Source organism: Panthera tigris, chromosome D1, assembly GCF_018350195.1.
Source record: "Panthera tigris isolate Pti1 chromosome D1, P.tigris_Pti1_mat1.1, whole genome shotgun sequence".
In the NCBI taxonomy this organism is placed as follows: Eukaryota; Metazoa; Chordata; class Mammalia; order Carnivora; family Felidae; genus Panthera; species Panthera tigris.
In genome coordinates, this window is record NC_056669.1 from 87,783,027 (window position 1) to 87,809,485 (window position 26,459).

At 46.4% G+C, this 26,459-nt stretch overlaps 1 protein-coding gene across 3 annotated transcripts in view; it reads left to right on the forward strand.

The window, feature by feature from the left end:
- The first annotated feature begins 308 nt into the window (after positions 1–308).
- EHF (ETS homologous factor) overlaps positions 309–26,459 on the forward strand; it is a 36,687-nt gene continuing 10,536 nt past the window's right edge. For 2 of the 3 annotated variants that reach the window (XM_015537503.2, XM_042958619.1), the window contains exons 1-3: positions 309–464; positions 20,828–20,927; positions 24,676–24,921. In XM_015537503.2, the coding sequence (XP_015392989.1) occupies positions 20,831–20,927; positions 24,676–24,921 (343 nt within the window). In that variant the 5' untranslated portion in view covers positions 309–464; positions 20,828–20,830. Of the gene's footprint in view, positions 465–20,827; positions 20,928–24,070; positions 24,134–24,675; positions 24,922–26,459 lie in introns of those variants that run through there. The other variant, XM_042958620.1, reaches the window with a different exon arrangement.

The following is a 26,459-nucleotide window of genomic DNA, read 5'->3' on the forward strand; positions in this document are numbered from 1 at the left end:
GGGGAGCCAGCACGGTGCTTTTCACCTGAAACAGCCTCTAAGCTGAAAAGAACAGTCACCACCAAATCAATTCCTCATCCATTAACAGGTTGTCTCTCTGTTCTTGAGACACAGGCATAACCTGGTTAGACCTGTTTTGTTTGAACACTAACGTGTGAGTTGGCCAAATGCAAATGAGCCAATGTTTGTAATCCTTTATTTTATTTTTTTCAAGAGCCCGGCGGCCAATCAGCAGAGGGGGAAGTGACTTAGGGAATTCCCGGTTGGTGGCTTATTGCTTAACATCCTACAAAATGATTTAAAATTATTGTCATATGCATTTATCTCCACTCTGATGAGGGCTCAGACGTGATATCACCCCTGGTTCCCTATCCCTGTAGGAGCTGGTGTGAGTGCTACATGCTGCCTCCCCTCCATTAGCCACAGCTATTGGATTTCCCACCCAGAATCGTTAGGTAAATGAGGTAAGTCTTTATTTTTAAACCTTCTTTTGAATCTGGAGTTCAAACACCTGAGTGGAAAGAGAAGCCTGCCTTGAAGCAGACAGATGAAAATAAAACAGACTCCCGGAGGCAGCTGGCAGGAAGTGAAGCTCGCCTCACCTGCGCTCACCTCACTGGGTCTTATTAGAATTTTATTTTGGAAGGCAGCCGGGCTTCTTTGGATATTATCTGTGAACTGGCTGCATTGAGTTCGGACTTCCAATCACTGTGGATTTAAAAGCCCCTTGGGTTCCCTCTGCGTGACAAAGCCATTTCCCTGGGCTGAGTTCTGAAACAAAAAGGAAGCTAGGGACAGGTGACCCTGATATAGCTCAATGAAAAGCTGGTTGGTTAAATAGCTGTTGGGGCTCGGAGCACGCATCCTCACTTTCGAGAGAGGTCTTCTGTCGGTAATTTTTCTGACTCATTGGTTGTAGGGGAAGGCAGATTGGTCTGTAATACGTTCTGTTGTTGGAAAATGGCTGGGAACGGGCAATGGCGCACGCATCCACACTGGAGAAAGTGGTCGGGCGGTCCAGGTAGGCAAGGGCACTGGGGAGAAATGTACACCTAAAAATGGCTCTGTACAGAAAAAAAAAAAAAATTGGCAAAGAGTTTTGCCATATTGCAAGGGGACAGATTAACCCTTTGTTTGTGCCATAATGGGCTACTGAGACCAGACAGGCAGTTGTGAGTCAGCAGCACCAAATGCCTTCCAAAACAGGGACTCTTTTAATATTGTTTGGACACCATGGAGAAGTGTTGGCCTCAGTGTGGATGGAACTGGGAACAATGGGGAATTAATCTTGTTGGTACATGACAACATGGTGTTGGGAAGTAACATTTTCACCATCTGTCTTTGAGTGGATTTAGTATATTCCCGGTGGAAGTGTAAGTAAGTGACCGGATTGAGAACTTTCCGATGGAAGGTCTAATTCAGGAAATGGTTCTGTAGGCATGGGTGTGAGGATGTGTTCAGATAGAGCCTTTCTGTGTGTAAACGGGTAGCCGGGGATCACGAGTGGTCATGCGCTAATTCCACGAGGTCGAGGGAAGCGCTAATTTCCAATAGGAAAGACGAAGTCATTAGGAAACGTTTCGTGGGCTAGAGACCCTACCAGAAAAAGGCTCTTAAAAGATTTCAAGAATAATTTTAATAACTGTATTTGGAGTTGCGGAAGGCTTCTTCGCTTGTCCTCTTTATGAGATCTAGAATTCCGAGGCTGTGAAATAATTCATCCATTCCGTGTTCTTATAACACAAAGTTGTGTAGGGTCACATCTTTTCTACACCAACTGCTAATGGCTGATGTGGACAGCTTTTAAAAACAATGGGAACATGAAATGAGGGTCTTTTGGAAGTCTGTGATCACATTTGAAAAAATTTACAAATATAATGGAGACAATCCTTCTGCATGTTTCCGAAGTATTTTGCGGAGGCATTTTAAAAGAAGGTAACTTGGAGGGAGTAACTCTGCTGGGAGTTCTCTCGCGTTGTTGTTCAAGATGGCAGTGTTAGCCAGGCCCTTTCTAGGGTGACCGTGGGCAGGGCAATGAATTTGATACAGGCCTCGTATGTATGGAAGATCTAAAATTCAATTATATTTGTTCTTTTGTGTTGAAAAGCATCTATTTGTTAAATTCAAACAATGTTGTTTTCATTATTTTTTTCCATTTTTTAATATATCGTGAGCTCCCCAAATGGAAACGTCTGGGGCCTTTCTGAACCTCTGAAAAGTCCTACACTCACACTTATAGTTCTGTGTTTATGCCCCCGTCAATTTACCCAGATCCTCTTTCAATATCTTTTTGACCCCTTGAGAGGCTGAGATAATGCATCCAATCAACTCATTGGAAACTGGAAGGAACTCCTATCAGGTCCTAGGTCCAAACGTGAGTGCTCTGGGCCAAAGTTCACTTTCAGGAAGGACAATTTAGCTCTCTGCAATCTTGCAATATTTTATTTCCTCCTCGTCCTTCCCCGATCCCCTAAATTAGGGAATTTTAGCACTGGGCTGTGTTTTTCAGACCCCCTCGCTCTTCTGAAAGCCCAGTGTAAGAACCTTGCCTGATGTGAAACAGCAAGCATAGACGGAGAGGTTTATACAAATCAGTAAAAAGCCAGTCTGTTCCCCTTTCTCCAGACGGAGGCATCCCCACACCCTTTCTAACAGATGTGATTTTCAAAGACCTGTGGGAGATGGGGTGGGGTGGATACCAAGAATGCCACGGCAGAACCTGCCAGCACACTTGAGAAGCAGTGCCACAATTTTAAGGGACCAAATACAAACTTGGAACCTGATTTTCAGTGACACCTTTTTGCTGCTGTTTCAGCCTGTTTCTTTTGTTGACAGCTCTTTCTGGTAAAATTGAAGCGACAGTCATTTCTGTTGTGGGTGGGGCCCTGGTGGGGAGGCATTGACTCCACTTCAGGCTCTCTGTTTAGAGACCACGAGTTCTCACCCTGGCTTTGTTCCTGAGTAACCGATGAAGTGCGGTGGCTTTCGGCTTGGGTAAACTGAGTACGTGGTGGGGGGGATTGTCATCTGAAGACAGAGGCAGGAAGGCAGCCATATCTTGCCAGTGTTCTCTTAAATCTGTTGCTGAATAACTGAGGAGATGAGGAAGATACTAAATTTTTCTTAATGTTTTCTTATCTAATTTAAAAAAAATTTTTTTAATGTTTATTTATTTTTTGAGACAGAGAGAGACAGAGCATGAGCAGGGGAGGGGCAGAGAGAGAGGGAGACACAGAACCTGAAGCAGGGTCCAGGCTCTGAGCTGTCAGCACAGAGCCCGACGCGGGGCTCGAACTCACAAACTGTGAGATCATGACCTGAGCCGAAGTCGGCCGCTTAACCGACTGAGCCACCGAGGCGCCCCTCTAATTTTTAATAGTATGATTTTAAATTATATGATCTGTTTTAAGGTGCAGGCTCTTGCTAGAAATAGGTGACTATTCTGTTTGTTTCAATTGAACAGGGTTTTAAAGGGCCAGACTCTTAGGTTATGCAGGAAACAGTGCAGTGGGGAGAATGGCTCCCGCAGCAGCTAATATTAGGATGAGAGGTATGTTCAGGCCAAATGGCATTGATGTCAGGAAGCCGAGATGTGCTGGAATAGAAATGTCCACAGATCCCTCAGAGTTATTTGACAAAAAGTTTATTGGACTTCGGCGGGGGCGGGGGGGGGGGGGGAGTGGGCGCGGATAGGATATTTCTTTAAGAATCTTCCCTGAAGAATTTCAGACTTACGCTTTTGAATGATTGGGGCACAGTGTGTACAAGGCAGTATACGGGACTGGAAGTCAGGAGACCTGGTTGTCCAGTCCTGGCAAAGCTGTGTGCCCAGACCAGCACGCTCCAGCTTTCTGGGCTTCCATTTCCTCATTCAAACAAAGGAGTTTGAACCCGATTATCTTTAAGATGCATTTCCACCCTCAGATTCTGATGACCGGGAGAAAGCAGGTAAGCCTAGTGGTCAGCTGGTTTAGCTTGAGTGGCAGCAGCTGAGAAGGGGTGGGAGCTGCCCTCCTAAGGATGAGATGGGAAAGGAAGGCAGTAGGAGCCCTTCAATGGCTTCCTTAAGGTCTTCAGAACTTTGGCTGAGGGATATACCTGGTGGAGGTATTAAGATCAGATTCCTGGAGTCTTTATGAAGGGTGTTAGTATCTGTTCCCGTGGCAACGTCCCGTCTTTATCGATTCGCCTCATGTGTCCAAAGTTGGTGGAAGTATAGAAGTGGATGAAAACCAGGTGTTTTGTGGCAGCCAGTGGACACAAGCAGGGACTCTAATGATATCTTCCGTAAAACACCAAAGTGGCCCGCTGAAAGGCGAACATTCAGGCACCCGTGGAGTCTACTCCATTTGCGTGGTGCTGATCAGCTTGCTTGACTGATTGCCCATGGATGATTGGGTAGATTGGATGGATATGGACTCACTCGTTCTAGAGGAAGACCCAAGAGGTAATCAGAAGGGGAGTGTGGCTGGCCCAGCCCCCGGGCAGCCAACCTGGAGACTTGGTGCTCTCAGAGGGCCTCAGCATGACTCTGGAGCAGCCAGAGCTTACAACAGGGTCAAGCGGAGTGGCCCATTTAAAGAGGCTCCAGGGGTTCTAATTGGCCTTGTTTTAAAAGAGACACCCTGTAAAACACCCCTTTGAAAATTGATTTCACTAGCACCTAACCACACTCTGTCTTTGGTTTGTTTTATGGGCTGGGCCCCCTGTTCTGGTTCATCGGATTCACATTACCTCTTCTCTTCCGGTCTTTCCACACACCCTTGTCCTTAGAGCCTCCTTCTCTGTCCTTCTCAGAAGCATCTTCAACACTATTAAGAGTATCTGCCTGTTTATTTAAAATATGGCCAGCATGGGGGCATTTGAACATGTTGTCTGAGGAAAACGAAGCCAAAAATAAAAAGAGAATGAAGTGCCTTCTATAATATTTGGATTATTATGCTTAATAGACCACCTGATTAAGCCCGTTATTTTAACATAGCTATGTATTTTTACTTTTGTATGGCCTTGTCTCGATGCACTTTTTTTTTGAAGTTGATGTGATTGTGGTGACCTTAAAATTGCATCTTTTGTCCCTTCCACCTCACTCTATGTCATGAACACAAAATGAACAATCTTGGGGGCTGGGCCCTTATTGGCCCAACCGTGATATGAGAAATTTCCATCACCCTGCCAGCCCTTTCTCAGCTTGATACAAATTTCTTCTAACAGTGTATTGGCTCTTTCTTGGAATACGAAGGGGGTCTTCCATTTTTTGTGTATGACCATGGAGCTTGGAGAATATGACTGTCTTGTGGAGATTATTTTGGGATCCCTCTTAGGAACCTTTCAAAACAAACCTCCCTCAATAGGGCAAATGATATATTTTGGTGGACATGGTAAGTGAGATCTGGAAGGTGAAGGCTATTTTCGGCACTGTCTTCGTGGTGACTACTCACAAGACTTGTTTTGTCTTTGAAAGGGGCTTTAGATTCGGCCCCAAGTTCAGCCTCTGTCTCAATTGTGTCCCCTAGAAACTCAGACAGCACTTAGCTCATCTTTCACCCAACTTAACTCCACCAGCCAGAAGGCTGTGGGTTGAGGAACACTGATGAAGAGTAGACTTTGACCACTTGTGTATCAGAACGGGCAGGAGGCTGTGAGTTTTTCGTTGCCTGGAAGCAGCTGGAATGTGGCACAGAGAACACCAGGTGTAGAGTCAGAGTACCTGGGTTCAAATGTGACCCTGCCACTGAGTAGCTGAGGGACTCTGGGTGAGTTATGCAAGCTCTAGACTCTAAGTTTCCTTTCTGGAAAATGAGGTTAATAACATCTGCACATGGCTATTGTGAGGATTAAATTAGAGCCACCACCCCCCCCAATCTAAAAACACCTGGACAAATGCTTGTAAGTAAATAATTAGTAATTTGTGGAATGGAAATTGAGGCTAAGTCCTCAATAGGGGTGTTCTCAAAGACTCTTGACTGGGTGAGAGTGGATGGATAATTCCGGGATTTTGTTTTCAAAGTGATCAACATTGGTTTTGCACTTAGCCCATGAAAATAAATGCCATAAGGTTTTCACTGGAGAAGGCAGGCAGCAGGGACATGGAATGAACCATGTTAATGGGGGGCTTCCAGATGGAGCTTGTCCTAAGCTGGCTGCACGCCACCGCCTATGGGAGTTCCAAGCAAGGCTTGGTGCGGGCACACAGCATGTTCCTATCCATGTGTCTTGATACCTGCCATAGAAGGGGCCTCCAGAAAAAGCTGATCCCCCACAAGGCAGTTCACTTGACTAGCTGCAACCTCATAGACCATTGCCCGCCCCTAAAATTCTTGATATTACCTCCAGATGTGTACTAACCGCCACCCTGGGTGTTCTGGAGGCTTTGAAAACAATTGCCAAGATACCATTGCCAGACCCAACAGGGGTCTGCCTCTTGGTAAATTGTTCAGATGACACTTGTAGTCATGTGGAAACGGTATCTAGAGGCTATTTGAGTTGAACAAGAAGTGTTTGCTGTTAATAAAACAGCAAGACTCTAACCTGGGATCCAAGAGGCTCCTGGTGTACATGGAGAAAATACAGGTAGTTTGTCAACCTGGATGTGGAAAAAAAAATGATATTTTTGTTTTTAATCATCTAACTAAAATCTGACCTTTTCTTTCAATGTAAATGTAGGCAAAATTCTACAGTAGTGTTAGCTGTAGTTGACTATCACCAAGAGAAATTACAGACATTTTTATATACATTACACCTGTTGCAGATGCCTCAAAATATTGATGTTCATCATGATTTTGATGCCATGGAGGTTGTTTGACCTGTACTAGATATTCTTATTTAATGTGTTAAGAAGCATATATATTATTATTATATCACATTAATTGTAAAAGTCTTTAAAAAGTCGATCGTTGTATTTCAATATAAGCTTCCTTTCTAATCTTGCTATTTTAGTTTGTCATTTAAAAGCATTATTTTGAGGAAGGGTCCGTAGGTCAATACCAGACTGAAAAATGGGTCTATGTATATAAGTAAAAGGCTAGGAACCCTTAATTTAGATCATTCTCTTGCACAGGGCCTGTGAAATGATTTCTGAATGACTTCAGCTAATAGATGGTCTCTGTAAAAACAGGGGTATATGTTCTTCCCACTCTTTGCTTTTGCCTATGGGTAGCTTTGGAGTTGTGGAGGGACCTCGGCATAATGAAAATAATGATTAATCATAATTAATAATAATAATAATAGTAATAGTAATAACAGCTAACATTTGTTGGGTGCCTGCCATAAGCTAGGTGTTATTAAGGCATGTTCAATGTCATATTTTACTTAATACTACCAAATGCTCCAGGAGATCATTCCTGGGGCAATGACAAAAGATTTCCCTCTTCTCCCCATGTTGATTGAGTATTGATGCAGGTGAAGACAGGGGATGGGACTGACCCCCCGACAGGGCCAATGTCCTCAGTATACAACCTGTGCAGTAACGCAGGGCTCCACATTTAGAAAGGTTCTGTGCTTGGTTTCATGCTCTGAAATTCACACAGTTTGAACAAGGGGCTCTGCGTTTTCCTTTTGCGCCAAGCCCTGTGAATTATGTAGCTTGGTCCGTCTCTGGATGTGACGATGTTGTCATGTGTGACAACTCCTGATACCCGGAAGCTGGGACTCTACTGTGGAGATCCCCCTGTTCCTCCTTACTCATCTAGCTGACCTTTGGTGGAAAGCTGAGGCCTGTCACAGAGGGAGGCTGTAGTTTCTGAGTTGGTGAGTTTTATGATTTTTTTCTTTTTTTTTTTTTTTTCTTTTTGAACATCAAAGATTTCTTTCCTCTGAAGCAACTGGAGGAATGTCTGAGTAACAGGCTGGAAGGCACCTGGTTCCCTACCTTTCTGGTAGGGAGCTGCCTAGGTTTGCTGATGAGTTGTCTTCATTTTTTTATTTTCCAAAGTGTGCTCTGCAAGGGAAAATGAGCCCCGGTGTGCCGAGAGCCTGTCATTCTTGTAGGAAGGTGCTATGAATGAACTTGGCTTTCTTGCCCACTGTCATTTAATGGTTATCTGTGGGAAAAGAAAGCCCTACTTCTAAAGAGGAGATCCCCTAGTCTGTGAGGAAATTCAAATAGCATTTGCTTCTCAAGTTCAAAGATGATCATGGAATAAGCTTTATGAGGTTCTGTCTGCATTTTACAGCTCTGTTTTTACAAACTGTCCCAGGATCATGGACCTGGTGGAAGATGGGGGACCTTTCCTAGATTCGTTTGTCAGAGTGATTGGATTCAGGCTCTAAATGACACATCCACGTCCTTTCTTTCATTGGTGTGATGTCTACAACACAGCAGGTCTGTCATCAGGACCTATGTGTGACGGCTCAGGCATAAGGTGCTCTTCCAAAGGAGCCATAATTTCCCCTTAATTTTTCAACAGTGTTTTTTTCCTTGTTGTTATGACCGCTCTTTTATCATGGCTAATAAGTCTGAGGTGGCTTCGAGCAGCCAAGCCCAACCCCTGGGTCAATGGGGGGCTTTCGACGAGAAGCCAGACTAAAGTTTGACAGATGGGTTTGAGGGGCCATGTGCTACTGTGTCTGTAGTATCTGGGCTGATGGACACCAAAGGCACGTTTCGTAGTATGCCACCAGGCTGATTGGTGTGCCTCCTATCCACATTTAGGGGAAAAATTATGGGAGCTGTCCTTAAAGAATCTCAATTTCCAAAATAAAAGCATGAGGTCCTAAAAGACACCCTCTTCCGCTTCAGAAATACAAAGGATCCGTTTTCAAAGTTACAGAGAATTCTGTTGCATTTCCTGTCGTTCCCAGAACCCCGCTCCCGGCCCCGTACATTTATTGAAATATATCCAGTCCCCCATTTACTAGCTCTGTGTCCCCGGGCAAGTTGCCTACCCTCTTGTGCCTCCTCAGCTGTAAAATGGGGATAATTATTAGTACCAACGTCCGGGGTTATGGCAAGGATTGAACGAGATCATTTAAAGTCTAGCTCAACTCCTAGCACGTCAGGACTGCTCGATAAATAGAAACTATCGTTGCTATCATAGTTTTGGTTGTTGTTTTGTCATTAGTCTGAGAGACTCCATTTAGTGGCTATCGATCTTCCTTTGGCTGCAGCATCTTGGTTTTTTCCTGGAAAGAAACTCGAATCTCGACACGGTCAAATCCATTGTTCCAGTACATCCCAACCCCTCCCTGGCTCCAATCCCCACCTCTTACCTCTCTCCACCCTTCCCGCATTCCTGCACAGTCGGTCTTCTTCTTTTTTTTCTTTTTCTTTTTCTTTTTTTTTTTTTTTTTCTTCAGTCAACTGAGGGTGTTGTTAAATCTTTTATTTTTCTGGCTGCCCAGTTTGGTTCGGAGGCACTCCACTCCCGCCCTGCTCATGACAAGAATGCTGGGGAATGCTCAGCCAGCCATGTCCCTCCCCTGTCAGAACACCCAGTTCTTAACGCTCCCTGAGAAGCGGCATTTCTGAGGCCCCACCTGCTGCCGTGACTCCCCCATTGAGCCGGTGGTCTGGTGATGATGAAGACCGAATGGCTGAGAGAAAGCCGGGGGTAGGTGGTAATCAAGGGGAACATCACACATTGCCCACGTCCTGTGCTTGCTTCTCAAGGCTTCGAAAGAGACACTGAGAGGCTTTCCCTGATTGTGTACGTTGAAGGCTGGGTAGTGATGCCATTGCTTAATTAGTGTTGTTGTGATCTACATTTGAGTGATTTGTTTAGCTCTTTGTGGCCCTTTTGGGCTTGAGCTCATCATGTGATATTGACAGAGTGATGAGAAATGGGAGTGCAATCATGCTTGAATTAATGCGGAAATCACATCCTCAACGTCTCGGGTCCTTTCCACATTGGACGTGGGACCTCAAGTCACTTGGCGGGACATGAGTGAGTCTACACAGCCCACCTTCGAGGTAGGTATGGATAGCCTCGTTTCCCTGGTGGAAAAACTATGGTCCAGGGACCAGAGGTTTTCACATTCTGCTTATTGCCCAGGGCTGGACCGAGGAAATCTGTGGGAGAGGCTGGACTGAGACTCGACACGCTGAGTCTCGGCTTTAGGAGGTAACCTGGAGACCACACCTCCTCCCTGAGCCGTGTTGACTTTCGGAAGTCAACCATTGGGAAGAGCGGGGTTTGGGTTTTGATCGTATCCTGGCAGCCCCTTCTCTGCCCCTCTTAATCTGATTCATGATCTTAACCTGGGCTGACTGGAGGCAGGCCGTGTCATTCTGCAGATCTTGGACACCCCTCAGTGCCTTCGCAGAGCCAGCCAATGAAAAAAAAAAAAGACTGGAAGCCAGTCTTCTGGCTTCGTGGCCCTGCCAGCTCTGGCCAGTCTATTCGATACCTCCTTTTCTTCTGAGGGAGTGGGAAGGGAGCATCCAAACTGAAAGCACAGGTTTTTCTTTGGTTTTTATAGGAAAAACAAATTGGCATGAATGCTCAGTCAAACCAGCTCAGGCTGTTCGGGCAGATGCCTTTCTTTGCCTTTTTCTGTTTATTTTCCAACAAATCAATGCTTAACTGCGTTGTTATTGGAGCAGAGCAACAGGTGCAAAAAAATAACTCTGCTGCCAACTCAAATGAAAAGGTAGGGCTTATACCCTCTGGGAGGTATTCAGAAGATAACAGAAGACCCTGCCAGCAACTGAATTAACAGCTCTGTTTACGGTGGGTTTTATGTTAACAGCTTGCTCCTAACCCTCCCACACAGAAACGTGCCATTGTCTTGGGGACGGACAATCAGCCAGCCAGACAACTGACTACCTTATTCTCTCCTGAGTGGAGATCGGTTTTGGCCGAGGCTGCTTTGTGACAGACAGGGCATTATCCTGTCTGCCAGTTCGATATCTTAGTATGGGTTTCCTGTGAAGGCAAGGGCATGGGGTTGCCAGAGAGAATCCGTCCTGCTTTTAAATGTAGTCACAGTTCTTTCCAAGGTTGGTTGTTTCCAAACGCCAGCAGGCTGCCTGGCTCCCTCTGCTCTGGCTTCACTCTCTCCCCATCAGGAGGTGGGGAATGAGCTCAGACGACTTTGGAAAGAGCTACCATTGTTTCGGAAGTGGTGTCTTTGCTGAATAGTCCATCAGGGGAGGGCAGCGTCTATGTTCTGTTCATTTTTGTGTCCCCAGCACCTAGCAGAGTGCCCAGCATCTAGCAGACATTCCATAAATGTATATTAACTGAAGGGGATGAGTAAATATGTATATTAGCAAGACAAGCATTTCTTGATGACCATTTCTTGCCACTGAAGGCTAAGACAGCAATTTTCTTGGGTATGAAGCCTCAAATCTAGGGTGGTTGAGTAATCTTTTGAAAGCCTAAGATGGGGAGTGGGTTGGGTAAGCTAGCCATGAGATTTTGTGATGGAAGCGATCGTCATCTAAATCCTCTGCAAAGGCTATGTTCTGAGGCAAGGTTTGTTGGTTGAGGTCTTCAAAGACTCATAGCTGTGAATAGCTGAGCACTGTTGAATTTAACAATTCAGTAGGACTGAGCACTAGGGCCTGCTTTATTTCCAGTTAGCAAATAATGTGATAGGCTCTCCACAGATGGCTTGGAGCTTGAGTTCTCTGGACTGCAGGTGTTATCTCTGACTTTGAGAGGATTTCCACTCCGAGGTGTTCCCTTCAAGGATAATATCTCCCGGAGTTAGCTATCTTGTTGTGAAAATTTGAGGGGAGACAAGTAGGTGAGTCTAGGACCAGAAGTTCTAAACCGTAATATTGCTTAAAGATTGGTGAAGGGAGCTTCTTAAAAAGGAAGATCCTGATTCAGAGGTTTGGGGTGGGACCCAAGAAAACTTTAAGTTTAAGCCCTCCTTAGGTGATGATGGTACGGGTGGTCTATAGACCAAACTTTGAGGGACACCTGTGTGACCTCTTCAGCCTGGTTGGAAAATAAGCATCCTAGGAGTAGCCCTGGATGCTCTAGTCTCCACACCTGGGTCTTTCCAAAGACCTGTAGACACCTGTGGTTGTAATAGGAAGTGAGGCCTGTTTTTCTTCTGCTATACAGTTTCCTCTCTATTTTATGATTATTTGGTTTTAGACTGGAGAAAGGGGATTAGCAGGGAGACAGATACTGATGTTCAGGGTGTGGGGAAAATGGTGAATTCTTTACTGCATTGCCAAACAGAGGTCCAGAATGAATGAAGCCTTGTTCCTACTTCAACTGCCGATGGAGGGGGTTGGTGGGGCTCTTCCTGTTATCACCGTAGGGAAACAGGGTAACGTCCGTGCCAAGTAACAGGGGAAGAATAGAGTCTCTCAGGCTTTCTCTCATGTGTCAGAATAAACTTATGTCTCCCGGCCCCGACTCCACTACAAAGGTTTCTTTAAATTTCAATCTACCATGAGTGTAAGAGAGATTTCTTAAAGATCCATAGTATACAGGGATCTGTAGGAGTCAGTGGTCTTTAGAGGGCCTGGGGCCCACAAAAATATATGCAAAGCAAGGTGTGAATGTGCATTTTTGGGAGAAGAGAGCCCTAGTTTCCAAAGGCTCTATGACCTTTGAAGATTCAAAACTTGCCCTATTCTTAGTTTGTCATATCTGAAAGGGATAAAGCCCCTGGAGGTCATATAAAGCAATTTTTTAATCAACTTTGGTGCCTGTCCTCTGTCAGTATCTGCGTCTTGTATGAGTCTGGCACCAAGAATGATAAAGATCAGCATGATATGTATATTTCCAAATGGCTTACAGTCAGTAAAGTGTATCTATAATGGATCAACACTTGGCTTCCCAACACTGCATCATCACTCATGAAAACGCTTGAAAGCACAGGAATAATGCTTCAGATATTGCCCCTGGGAACGTGAAATGTCTATTTCAAAACACATTATGAGGGTATGAAATTACCTGTGATGTAATCCCAAGAGGATCAAATACATTCCCCAAGCTTGATTCACATTTTGATTCATTTGGAAAACATGAATTATTGCCTGTCTTACATTCAGTTAAATTTCACACGTACATGAATTTTCTTTTCTCCTCTTTGGGAGCAGTTCTTTTGAAATGACAGTCATATTGAAACAGGAAGTCAGGAAGCTGGTGGAATATCCTCAGGGCAAATGCTGTGAATTCACCTGCTGGTAACTTTGATTAAGGACCGAGAATGGTCTGAATATCGCCGTCATCACAAAAGTAATTATTTAAAATGCCTAATTGCTCCTCTGGCTTGAGGAGTAAAAATACCCACGAGGCAGCCAATTCTGTGGCAGTTCGGGGATGATGTGGTTGAATGAATAAAGGAGTTGGGAAGAGGGCAGACCATGACTTTGACTCTTCAGTCCTCTGGGGCTGGGGACAGGGAATGCAGGCTGAGCCCTGCTTCAGATCTACTCTGTGACTCTGATTGTTCCCAGTGTGTTTTCACCCTCACGGCAGGAGCAAACCATGTTTTTTGTCCTGAGGTCTCATTCAGAGCAAGAAACTAATTATGGGCTAGTTTATTTCCAAAATATAAAATACAAATTACTTTACTGAGTCATAGAAAGAGTATTTATATTATATGTGTATACATGTTCATATACATGGCATACATATCCACATATATACACGTACGTGTGCGTATAGATACGTATATATACATAGATCTGTTTTAATGGCTATAGGGCTATCATGGCCCAGTTTTCAGGCTACTAACACATTCCTACCTGAGCATCTTGTAGAAGTGGCAAAATGAAAGCAGCTTTCTATTCTTTCATTCTGAAGGCTCTCTGATATACTGGCAAGAGAGAAGACAGAGACTCACTGGGGGTCCTGGCATGATTGGATGGACCAGAGAATTTTATAACCTTGGAGAAGCTCAGTAAAGGTGTGAGGCCCCAGATGGCACAGGGAGAATGCTGTGACTCTGTATGGAAAGCGGGTAGGGCTGAGGAGGGGTTGAAAGCAACTCTGTCTTCTGGCCAAACACGTGCTTCTCAGCAGAAAGTGGCTAAGTTCCCAGAGATTTATTGCTGGATGGTCCGAGTTTCCATTCTCTTTTGGATCCAATTCTTGCTAAACTGTGTGACCATGAACAAGTTACCTGACCTCTCTGAGCCTCAGATAGGCCATCTGTTAGGTGACATAATACCTTATAGAGTTATTGTGAGTACTGACTGAGATAACGCATTTAAGACTATCATCATAGAGTTGGCACATTTTAAATGTTCACTAAGCCCTAAGGGCTATAGTATAGTTGTTGTTGTTATTTATTTATTTATTTATTTATTTATTTTACAGTGTTCGGTCCGAGATCTCAGTAGCCACACCATGGATCGAAAGACCTACATCCCTCCAGATGAGCATGCCCAAACTAGGTCATGTTTGTCTCTGCTAGCAGGTTCTCTCTGTATATTTAAGAAGAGAGAGTGGCACCTGAGCAGCTCAGTCAGTTGAGCACCCCACTCTTGATTTCAGCTCAGGTCATGATCTCACGTTTCGTGAGATTGAGCCCCACGTCAGGCTCTGCACTCACAGCATGGAGCCTGGTTAGGATTCTCTCTCTCTCTCTCTCTCTCTCTCTCTCTCTCTCTCTCTCTCTCAAAATAAATAATAAACATGTAAGAAAACAAAAGGAAGAGAAATCAGTTGAGCAGTACTTGGTCTTCTTAGGAGCCCCAAGACTGGGCAGAACCTTCTAGGTTCTAAGGTATATGGCTCCAGCTCCCTGCCAGAGTCCCAGCGGTGCCTCCTTCCCCTTGCTTTTCTGTCCTTATGAGACTCAAATCCTAGATTTGCAGTAATTGAGCATTCCTTGGGCCAAGGGACCCCGTAGGATAGAAAAGCCCTCTGGCCACAGTCTTCCAGGAGCTCTTGCCCTTCTCCTCTGCACCTGCAAACCAACTGGTGTGTGAAAGTACGATGCCAAGGCAGTAACGAAGAGCTGGTGGCGTTGTACTGTCCCACTGCTCCTGGCAGCATGGTGTGTCTGGTAGGAGGAAGGGGGAACAGGAGGGATGGCTTTTAGTCCCTGAGCAGGGACCATGCCTGGAGGGTCAGAGCACAGCTTCTGTGAGCAGGGGCTGAGAGATGCTTGTCATAGCTCAGCCTGATGGCACATCCATAGAGCAGTCCAAAATGGGAGGTGGGGAGGCCGGAGATCCAGCCTAGACTTGACTATGCTGGCAACCTGGGATTGCAAAGCATTGTATGGATGGTAGAAGTTACAAGCCTTGCTTGAAATGAACTTGGCTCTCAATTTCCTCCTTGGAGATGCAGTAAAATAACAGTAATCACATGATAAAGAATAATAATAATAATTATAAACACCACCTGACATCTATCGAGTACTTACTATGTGTCAAACACTTTTCCAAGGATTTTACAGGCATCATCTCATTTTGTCTTTCAACAACCCTTTTCATATCATCTCATTTTATAAATGAGAAAATTAGGGCCCAAAGAAGCTGAATAACTTGTCCAAATTTGCCCCATTAGTAAATTGGCAAAGCCAGGATTCGAACCACGTTTGTCTGACTCCAGAGATGAGAGCTCCCAACCATTACACTATCCTGCCTCTGAAGGATCTACCCTGACCCCAAGAATGTCCTCGAAGGCGATCAACACAGTTTAACGAGAGACTCATGGGCAGAACTTATAACAATAGCTGACATTTTGGGGGGCACTTGCCATGTGCGAGATAATATGTGAGAACTTTGCAAACATTCTCATTTAACCCACACATCAGTCAAGCTGGTACCAGATAGGAACTTAGCCTTTGATGAAAACCTGGAGGAGGACTGGGGGAAGATAGTGGCTTGTCTGCACATCTGACTGGCACAGAAGTGGTCCTAGTCCTTAGCAACTGGGGCACAGTGGGGGTTTGCGTTTCACCTGCATCTTCCCATTGACAAAGTGGGAAGGAGAAAGTGGCCTGTCTCTCCCCCATCAATGTGGGCTGTGGCCACCCCGGCACAGTGCAGTGTTATCTATCTGCAGAAATGGGTTTTGGATTGACCAAATGCGAGTGGCTCATCATTTACAGGGCAGTTGATGCCTAAGGTTGAATAGGTCCGGGCTGCAAGCCTGGCATGAAGTACTCATCTGTACAATGGTCTACTGGGTAACGTGCCTGGCTCTTCCTCTTCAAATAGAGAGCGGACTTCTGTCTCCAGAAGTGTCAGTCTTAGAAAATGCTGCACAGGGGGCGCCGGGCTGGCTCAGTGGGTGGAGCATGCAACTCTTGATCTCGGGGTTGTGAGTTTGAGACCTGTGTTGGGTGTAGAGATTACTTAAAAATAAAAACATTTTAGAAGGAGAGAAAGAAAGAGAGGGAGGGAGAGGGAAAGAAGGAAGGAAGGAGAAGGGAAAGGAAGAAGGAAGGAAGAGGAAGGAAGGAAGGGAAGGGAAGGAAGAAAAAGAGAAAAGAAGAAAGAAAGGAGCTGCTGTACAGAGGGTGATTTCTTGGGTAGATGTGGAAGTCTGGGCAATCACTGGGGCACAGAGTCAAATACCATTCTCTCCAGTCATTGTTGCTCACGAAGGGAGGGATAAGAGAATGCAGATGGAAAAACCCTCTGGGTAATCCGCATTTCATTCCACTTTGGGTTTGAAATAGAATTCACAGGTTGTGTGCTTGCGCGTGCAGGCGTGCGTGCGTGCGTGTGTGTGTGTGTGTGTATATGAGGTAATTACTCTTTATTTGTACCAAGCACTGCCCTGGGGGCTTTAAAGCCCCTTATCTTTTTTAATCCTCTAGCAAACCTGTGCTGCAGGTACAAATGCCAGGCCTTTTTCCCAGGAGAGGGCACAGCAGTTCATAAAAGCTAGGGGACAGCCCAAGGTCGCCACACCAGCATGATCAAAGCCTGAGATGCGGCTGGCCTCCACGGGCTCGCTTTTAAGTAGTGTTCTCAACTGGGGGTTATTTGGCCCCAGGGGATATTTTGAGAGTGGGGGCGGGTGGGGTGGGGGGAGGCTGAAGGGGTTGCATCTGGCATCTAGTGGCTACAGTCCAGGGATGCAGCCAACACCCTACAATGCCCAGGGCAGCCATAGAACACTCCTAGCCCAGGATGTCAGTCAGGCAGACTTGAGAAAATCTGCTTTTCACCCAGAGCACTCGGCTGAGGATAGTTGCTGGAATCCCCCACCTTGAGCTGGAGATGAAGAGAGGTGGGTTCTGTTCTCCACGTGCTTTTGACTTGAAAGGTGGAGTCATTCTTATTTAGGCTCTGAATTTACTTTTTCCAACCTTGGAAGAAGTTAACTATGTTCGAGAAACATCTTCAGAACTGATACTTAAAGAAGGGGAAAGAAACTGATTTTTCATTGAGGCCACGTGTACTGTGCTAGACCGGACAGCTTTAAATCCATTGGGTTATACATCCTTCAACACAGGACATCAGCATTCCCCTCCATGCCGCCTTTGAGGCCAGAGAAGAAATTGAGTTTGGAAAGGTTAGCATACTCAAGATCACATGGCCTCGGATGGGGAGTCTGGATTCTAACCCACACCTCCAAGGTTCCAGAGTCTCTACCTGTATCTACATGATACATTTTCTTAAACAAATAATAAAAGCTATGCTGAAGGTAAACTGGGAAGCTTAAAGAGGAGCATTAAATAATCCCCCTACTTTGTAATTAAAAGGATTTCTTTTTATACCCCATAAAGTAATCACCATGTACCATAGAAAGTCTATATTAGTATATGGGAGTGTGGGTGAGTTGGTTATAATAATGCTTTTTTACAATTCTCAAGACACGTTTATTATCTATTATCTCATTTGATCTTCTCAAGACTCTTGGGAGGCTGTCGGTGGGGGGCAAATGTCCTCATTTTCCACCCGAGGAACTGGGCCTCAGAGGGAATAGAACTTGGGGAAAGTCCTTCAGCTATGCTAGCCCCGGGCCCTCTGTGCCCACCTCCTGGGCACTGCCCAGGCAGCGTGCCATGGTGGGTTGGAGACGCTGACCTTCTTCCCTCATAAGCCTGGGTGAGCTCAAGTGAACTCTGACTCAGTAAGGGTTAAGACACATAAACTCTTTTATGAGTAGTAACCATTTACTGTGCCCCGTAAAAAAAAAAAAAAAAAGGGGGCCCCTTTCTGTTCTGGCTGCTTTCCCTAGCAAAGGGGGTACCAGCAAGGAACAGCAGTGCTCATGGGTAGAGGAGCCTCTTGGGGCGGGAGGGGGGCAGGTGGTAATGGGGCAGCTGTGGCCTCCTTATCCTAAAGGCTTCCCTGTGGGTTGAATAGTTCTGGATGCAGTCAGGGGATTGCAGACAGAAAAGATGCCTGTCCCAAGGAAAGGGGCCGTGGGCACTTGGTCACAAGTGGAGAACTGTGGTATTTATGGGATTCCTTTTTACTAATTGCTAAGCTTTCCACATGCACAACCTCATTTGATTCTCTCAGCCCTGTGAGTTTGCAACTGTTCTCAATTTATAGGTGGGGAAAGTGAAGATCAGAAAGTTTCTGGCTAGACAGACGTGGAACTTGCTCAAAGTCCCACACAGCAGGGGACCTGGGATCTGAGCCCAACTCTCCCCAGATCTAAAGCCCGGTTGCTTAGCCCTCACATCAATCTGCCTTCTAGATTTGGGGGAAGTAAGTGGTGAACAGAAACCCTGAGCTGGCTGAGAAGTAGCTAGCTGGTGATTGGCTCAGGGCACATCTGGGTCCCACGGAACAGCCACTTTGAAACAGACCTGCAGGCAAACCCTTGTGAAAGAATTTCAGGGAAGACTTCCCCCACCCCAGCCCTGCAGGGCCCATCCCTCCATGCAGATGGGCTGGGCCCTGAGCTTCGGCTCTTTCAGGGTTAAACAGTAACCTTTCTACTGCTTGTGGTTGAGCAAATGCTGGTGAGGAACAAGCCCAGCCTTGAGCAAACAGGAGACCTGGCCGTGCCCCTTCCCTCCCCCAGCTGCCCCTTTGGGGGCCTGCAGGTTTCTTTTGCCCTGAAGTCGCCCATTGGATTTCTTAGCTGAGGGCAACTGCTCTAGAAAGCTCAATGGGAAAAGAAGAGGGCTTGCCTTCTCTGAGAGAGAGAAGCAAAGAGGTTTCTGGAAGGGGACGTAAGAATCGATTTAGTCACCTTTCTAAAATTTTTGCACAGGGAAACTGAGACCCAAGACTGTTTCTGGTTTGGGTTACCAGAGGGGGAGTGACTCTCCTCCTCATAACACCTGCCATATAGCCGTGTCTTAATTTGTGCCAACCGCTCCAGGTATAGAAACTCACTTAATCTCCAGCCAGCGCACATAGTAGGTCTGGTGATCTGCGTTCTGCATGTGAGGAAACAGGTTCCGAGAGGGCAGTGACTTGTCTGAGTTAATACTAACCGGCCGGTAAGGGGTAGAGCTTGGAATCAAGCCTGTTCCTTCTGGCTTTGAACCTCACATATATGGTGCCACCACACAGATCCCGGCTCTGCCCACCTCCCGGCCCCTGGTCTACTGTGGTGCTCACCATTCTCTTCTGTATTTCTTTTGCTACCTTCTACTTAGGCTGGATTCAGGCCTAATTATTTACCAAACAGCCATGATGATGTTAATAATCATCACGAATGTTCCTGTTTGGCCTAGCTTGACTCCTAGTCACAGCTCTGTCCCTGGTACCTGGAATAGTACCCAGCCCATTGTATGGCTGGTAAATATTTGTTGAGTGAATCAATATGCGAATGAAATTTTTATGCCTCTTCCAGACCCCTCTTCTCCCCTCTGAAGCCCTACCTAGGACCAGAGGAGTAGGAGCTAAGTTGGAGGAAGGGGTTTGGGGGCTGGAAGCTCTCTACTGGAGCGATTTCAATCTGGGGGACATTGGTGACACCCAAGGATATGATTTCCCTAAAACAGGCAGAAAAATTTCCATGAGTCGCTGCTATGAGGCTACCTTCTCTCCTCACCCCAACATTTTAGAAAGAGCAAGTTATCTTTACAGGCCCTGGGTCATGCTCAATTGCCTTCTGGAACAGGCCGCTCTTCTTTTGAGTGACTGAACCTACTTCTAGGGCTTGAGTCTAAAAGGAGGAGAGCGTCCGACTTGAGAATAGGGAATATTATGAATGCCGAAGGGGTGAGACGCATTGTTCTAAAGTGTAGAATATTTATGTTGTTTAAAAAACCCAAACAGTTCCCCAGGAGAGAAAGGCTCTTCTCCTGTGTCCTTTGCTGAGAAAAGGAGACTGAGAGAGCCACCTTCGGGTCAGTTTCCAAGCCCGTGGTATTCTTCAGGGCTCTAAAAGGAGAGAGAAAGCTCGTCAGAATTTTTACTGGGATTCCTGACATAATCATGGAGCCAAATACTGGAGGAGCTCTAAGTACCTATGTCTGAAGTTCTTTGACATGTGGACATGGGCTGTGGCAGGTATCTACACTGAGGAAAGTCAGTTAGGTGTTCGAGTGCAGGGCCTCTCAGTTGTGTTGGGACTTGTGAACGTCTGATTTCAGATCCGAGGGCCTGTGCAGGTGCCGGGTCTATGCCGCCACCGGCTTGGACTTTTATTGATTGCAATTTCACTTTACACGAAATCTCTTTGGCATTTTCACTTTTGTAAAAAAAAAAAAAAAAAAAAAAAAAAATCATGGCTGCTGGCCAGACTCGCCCTGTGAGCAGGTATTGCATTTTCCTCCTGCTTCATTCCTGATCAGAGATTATTCATTTATGAATGGGTGGCTGTAAAAACTTGCCTCATGCATATGAAAGTTGAACCTGGAAATTTTTAATTGCCAGTGAGTTTTGCTTTTACTGAAGGGGCTGTGGTAACGTGCTTTGGAGGCAGTGGATGGCAGGACAAATTCTTTTTTTTTAATTCCTGAATTAACTCTATGATCTGTGCTCCCAAATGACGTTTGTCCGAGAGGCACTGACCGAATGAACTGTTTGATCCCCTTACAGATCATGATTCTGGAAGGAAGTGGTGTAATGAATCTCAACCCCAGCAACAATCTCCTCCACCAGCAGCCAACCTGGACAGACAGCTACCCCACGTGCAATGGTAAGGGGACCGAGTGGGCGTCAGTGTCACGCCCCGTGGGGCTTTTTCCTCTGTTTTAATTATGCTTCGTTTCTCAACTTAATGTTTGAAAAACGCAGGTTTTATTCAGCAGGGGTGTGGGGACGAGGGGGAATGGAGCAAACTGCGTGCTGGAGGTCCCCATAGGCTCTTGGGGCTCCGGACAGAAGCTGGCTCCAGATATTCCATTGTTTCCTCGCAATATTCAAGGCAGTCTGGCAGAAAGGGTGGTAGAAGGTATGCCCAAAGGGAAGCTTTTAACACTGTTTGGCTGGGATATCAGGATAGGATAGCAGACGAAAGGGTGTGTGTGTGGTGTGTGTGTGTGTGCGCGCGCGCGTGCGCGCGCGCTGTGTGGAAACGTGGAACTTAAGGAAGACAGGGTTACAGCAGCTTATTCTAGTTCATCTTCCGTGACCAGCCTTCGTAAGGGGAGAGATTTGTTGGACCACGTGTCTCCCTTTGGGGCTTTCACTTGGAGCCGATTGATTCGAAGAGGGAGGGCCTGCTGATGCGGCTTCCGGAGGGTTTGGGGATCAAGCCCAGGGCTTACTGTAGAAGTGAACTGGATGAAGACGTAGCTGAATCAGGCCCCACCCCCCACCGTGAAGGCCTTAGGTTCAGGCAGACTGCCGTGCATCAGACTGCAGTGGGTTTAAGGAGCTCCAGGCTCCTCTCCTGCCCCAAACTGGCTGCTAGTCTCCTTGCAAGAGATTCTGCTGCCCTTGCTCCTCCGGAGATGTGGAAATGGGCTGTCGGCAGCGAGCACAGCCGGAGAAGCAGAACAGGAGGAGAATGGAAGGCTTGCGTTCTCCAATGAGAGGTTGATCGAAGTGCAGCTCCACCCCTTTCAGTTTGGAACCCCAGTCAAACAGGGTTGGGAAGCATGGTCAGGTGACCTTCCCTCATTTGGCCACCTGTCCACAGAACTGCTGCGCTTTGGGGGCAGTGACATTGGTGCAGGCCTCAGATTCCTCGTGAGGACCTCAAAGGAGGATTCCAAATAGGGTAGGAAGTTTCTTCAGCCTGGAAAGTCTTTGGCATCCCCAGTCTGGACCCCGGATTAGGACAGCATTCCTCCTGTGTGCTTTGGAGAAAGCTGGGGCAGTGTTTTTAGCAGGGCATAGAACTTAGGGGCCCCAAAGAAGTCCCAGTTCCTGGTCATGATTGACAGGGGTCAGTTGAATAATAGACAAGAGTTGAACTTATGGGATTTTCAGGGATTCTCCTAAAACTTGAGGAATCGGATGAGTCCCCTGGCAGATGGGGAGAACCCATCTTTAGACAAAACTCTCTGGTTCTCCCAGGCTCTAACAGGATACAATATCAGGAACTATCCTTTATTCTAGGAGTTGGGAGAGGAAATGGAGAGGCCTGTTGTCGGGTTATTGAGAGTTATTTCTCTTATTTCTAAACTCAGAGCTATACTGTCATAGCAGAGTAATTATCTTGGGGAAAAAAAGATCAAGGACTCAGGGAGTGACAAAAATATACCTCATCCTGAAACAGCTGTTTTTGTGAGACGCCAAAAAATTGGAGGGATGTAGAAAGAGCCAGTGTAAGCTCTGCATGTTTGTATATTTGGGAATATTTCTGTGTAATTAAATTTTGGGACCAGATTGTTCCAATCCTTGTCCTTGTTCCCCACCACAATTGGCTTCCCCTTCAGGGCCCCAGTGGAGGGTTTAGGGCTGCTTTTGTCTGGCCATGACGGGTAAAGAGTGAAGCACATACTATGAGTGTAGATATGACCCATGGCAGTCACCTTCGGACCTAAATGACCTCTATCTCTTGCTCTTAACGCTTCTGAGGTCTGGAAGCAGGGGATGAATTCAGACGGGGTGAAACATTCCCCCTTCAGCCTTTCTGAGGGGTTGAGGGCTAGGCAAACAGCATTAAGGGAATCAAACCCTTGGAGCTCTTTAGCTGCTTGTCACTCAAACTGTATCCACAGACCATCGTCATCATCACCATCATCATCATCGTCATCATCATCTTGTGGAAGCTTGTTAGGAATGCAGAAACTCAGGCCTCACCCTAGATCTATGGAATTTGGATCTGCATTTGAACAACATTCCCTGGTGATTGACAATCATATTAAAGTTCGAGAAGTACTCACCTAGCATGCCTTTGAAGAAACAAATTAGAGATGGTTTTCTTGCACTGTGCTTTCCCATGTTGGTCCATCATTCAGTTTGTGGGAGTATCTGTGTGCCATGTTCAGTCGGACTCCCCCCCTTCACCTTGGTGGGCTACAACAGTGTTTTCCCCTTGTCCCTGCCCCTCATTTTTCTTGGATGAGAGCTCCTCCCCTTGACCTCTGTTTTCAAGGGGACTGTAAGATCTCAGCCCTATTACCATGTCCCCAGGCACAAATTCCACCAAAGAAATAGAAAGAAACCCTCTCCATCCACCCCCCCCCACCAAGGACCAGGGCTTTGGGGTGACTTTCTGAGGTTCTCTTGAGTGAGACAAGAGTGTCACAGATGCGGTAGGTTAGCCCACATCCAAGTCAGTGATATTTGTTGCCTTTGATGAATTTTACTTCTTCACTGGTATTTAATTTAACCATCTTGTGAATGCACCTCAAACTCTTCTGGAGTCCTACATGATTTCTTCTTCAGCAACAAATTCCGCCAAAGAAATGGAGAGAGACCACCTACGATGGCCTAGTCTCTGAGTCTCTTTCGGTAGGAGATACAAAGATGAGTTAGACAGAGTCCATGACCTTGAGTTTACAATTTGCAAAGAAGGATGAGACAGAACTTAGAGATTTGTGAAGACAAGCAGAACATGACAACAGCCATCAGGAGAAATGCCAAGCACATCTCCTGGAGACTCAGGGGACATCAAGCCCTTGCAGTATGCTGGGGGGATCTGTGATGGCTTTTATGGGGTGGCCAGAATCTGCAGGCTGGGTAGGACTTCAACAGGGAGTGATTGGCAGGATACTAACCAGGCTGAAGGAACAGCTTCAGAAGTGATAGATCACTCGAAGAATAGTTACTGAAGAGCCCCAGTGCTGGACTTGTCAGTTTTGCACTTAATTTCAGTGAATAATGGGAAGCCACTGAGGGTAGCTGAGTAGGAAAGTGACATCATAGAGGCTGCAATAATCCATGGGGGGCAGGGGTATATCAGCACAGTTTGCTGATGGCTAGTCTGGACCACTCTGGGGAGAAGCAAAGGTATCAGAGAGAAAAGAACCTTATTCTCAGGCTTCATTTTTGGTTGAAAATGGTCTGAATTTGTGTGTGTGTGTGTGTGTGTGTGCGTGCGCACGTGTGTGCGTAACAGAGAGGAAAAAGTGGGAGAGAGAAAGAGAAAAGAGAGGAAGGGAACCGTGTGGGTGTGGACAAGAGGCTATTAGGTTGCTGACACTGTGGTGACACTTTAGCTTTCATGGCACTTTGCTGGAGGTGGGAATGAGCTCATGATCTCAGAGTACTTCAGGTCAAGTCTGTGTGCTCACGAAGTGTCCAGGGGTAAGTGTTGTACTAGGGAGGACATGAACTGGCAGGGAGGCTGACGATCAGCCCCCGCCACAACTGAGGAAGGGACCGGGTTTCTGAGAGCCTCCTCTCCAGAGCCCATCTCGTGCCCCAGCCCCGCCACTGCCGTCCGTGACTGTAGCGGTGCTGACGCCTGGCAGCCGGCGGTGCATCTCGTGTCCGAGATGATGTCCGGGAAGAACCACGGGTCGCTCACGGGACCGCCTCCTGTTTTGCAGTTTCCAGTGGGTTTTTCGGAGGCCAGTGGCATGAAATCCATCCTCAGTACTGGACCAAGTACCAGGTGTGGGAGTGGCTCCAGCACCTTCTGGACACCAACCAGCTCGATGCCAGCTGCATCCCTTTCCAGGAGTTTGACGTCAATGGCGAGCATCTCTGCAGCATGAGTTTGCAGGAGTTCACCCGGGCGGCGGGCACGGCGGGCCAGCTCCTCTACAGCAACCTGCAGCATCTCAAGTGGAATGGTGACTATCTCTTGTCTACCCCTCTGGGAGCCGGCTGCAGAGAGCAGGGACCCCGCAACTGGCAGGGCTCCTTGTCAGGGACATCAGAGGACGGTCTCACCTCCCAATTACTGGGTCCCGAGGGAGGGACGGAGAAAGGAGGCGAGAGAATAGGCACAAAGTCTAGGGTTCCAGGTGTGTCTAATCCCATATAAACCCAAGATAATTTCATTTCTCCTTATGGTTAATTTTTAAACTGGATATTCACAGACTCACTATCAGAAAACCTTTTCTTCTTTCCCTCGCAAACAGGTTTCAATAGCTTAATTCCCGATCACTTGCTTGTTAAGATCATCATGGATACTTTTTCTTTTTTTGAAACTTCTGGACCTAGGCTCTTAAGATGGGACCTACGGGGGGTAAGAAGAAATGCAGAATTAGGTCTATGTTTGCGTTTTGGGGACGAGATGGCTCGTGGTATTTCAACAGATTCTTAAAAGATCTGAAACTCAAAAAAAGGGGGAGAAGTGGGGTTACAACTAATGGTCTGCGCACGTGTGGGATGTTTCTGCAGCGATTTCCGGAGTTAGGGCCGCCCCAGCGCCCCAGATGTGTCTTTCTTGAAGCCTTGCCTAGAACACAGGCAGGCTACCCTTTTGCACACTGTGCATCAGTGATAGCTTATTCACACACCTTCCATACTGGCTCGTCAGACACGCTAGGGCAGACAACTCACCTTGCAGAATGTCTTTGACACTGACATAAGGGTCTGCTGATAATACCAGTAAAAACCTAGCTCTTCTGAGAACCGTGGGCATCTTGGAAGGCAGTAACATGTAGGAATTGCGAGCTGGCCTGTCCACATCAGAACGGGCATGTCTGTCTTAGCAGAACCTATGTTTGGGCAGGTAGCTGTAACTTTGGGAAGGCGTCAGTTCCAGGGCTCTGAAGCAGAGTCAGACTGTGACAGCCGTTACCAACACTGAGGAGGACCCAGGGTCTGGCCTCAAAGCTGGCAGCTGGGGTGGCCATTTTGGATGACCTCATCCAGCTCCCGGGCACTCCCTTCTTCCCAAGTACCTCACACAGACGGTTGCTCATTTTTCTTTTACTAGAACCAGACCAAACAAGGCTCTATAAATAACCCTCGGGAATCTTCAGAAGGAGCAGACTTACACTTGAAGATTTAAAAATATTTACCTCCCTACCTGCAATTAAATCCACTCCTTTAAAGCTTTGCCCTGATTGGAACCTAAGGCAGACAGGCTTGGGAGGCAGAGAGCGAAGGTGCTGCGGCCATCTTTGACCTCCTATGACTTGTCTGGTCCCACTGCATTCTGTTGGTGCCTCTGAGTGCCTGATCACCAGATTTCTTCCCTTTGTTTCCTTGTTCGCCTTTTTGTAGACATTATATTAACTTATATTCTTTGAGTGTTTATTTATACCGGACACTCTAAGTGAATTGATTCATTTAATGACCTTATGACAAAAACTAAACATTGTACCCATTTTACAGATGGGAAACCCAAAGGTCAGAGAGGTTAAAGGTATGACCTCTT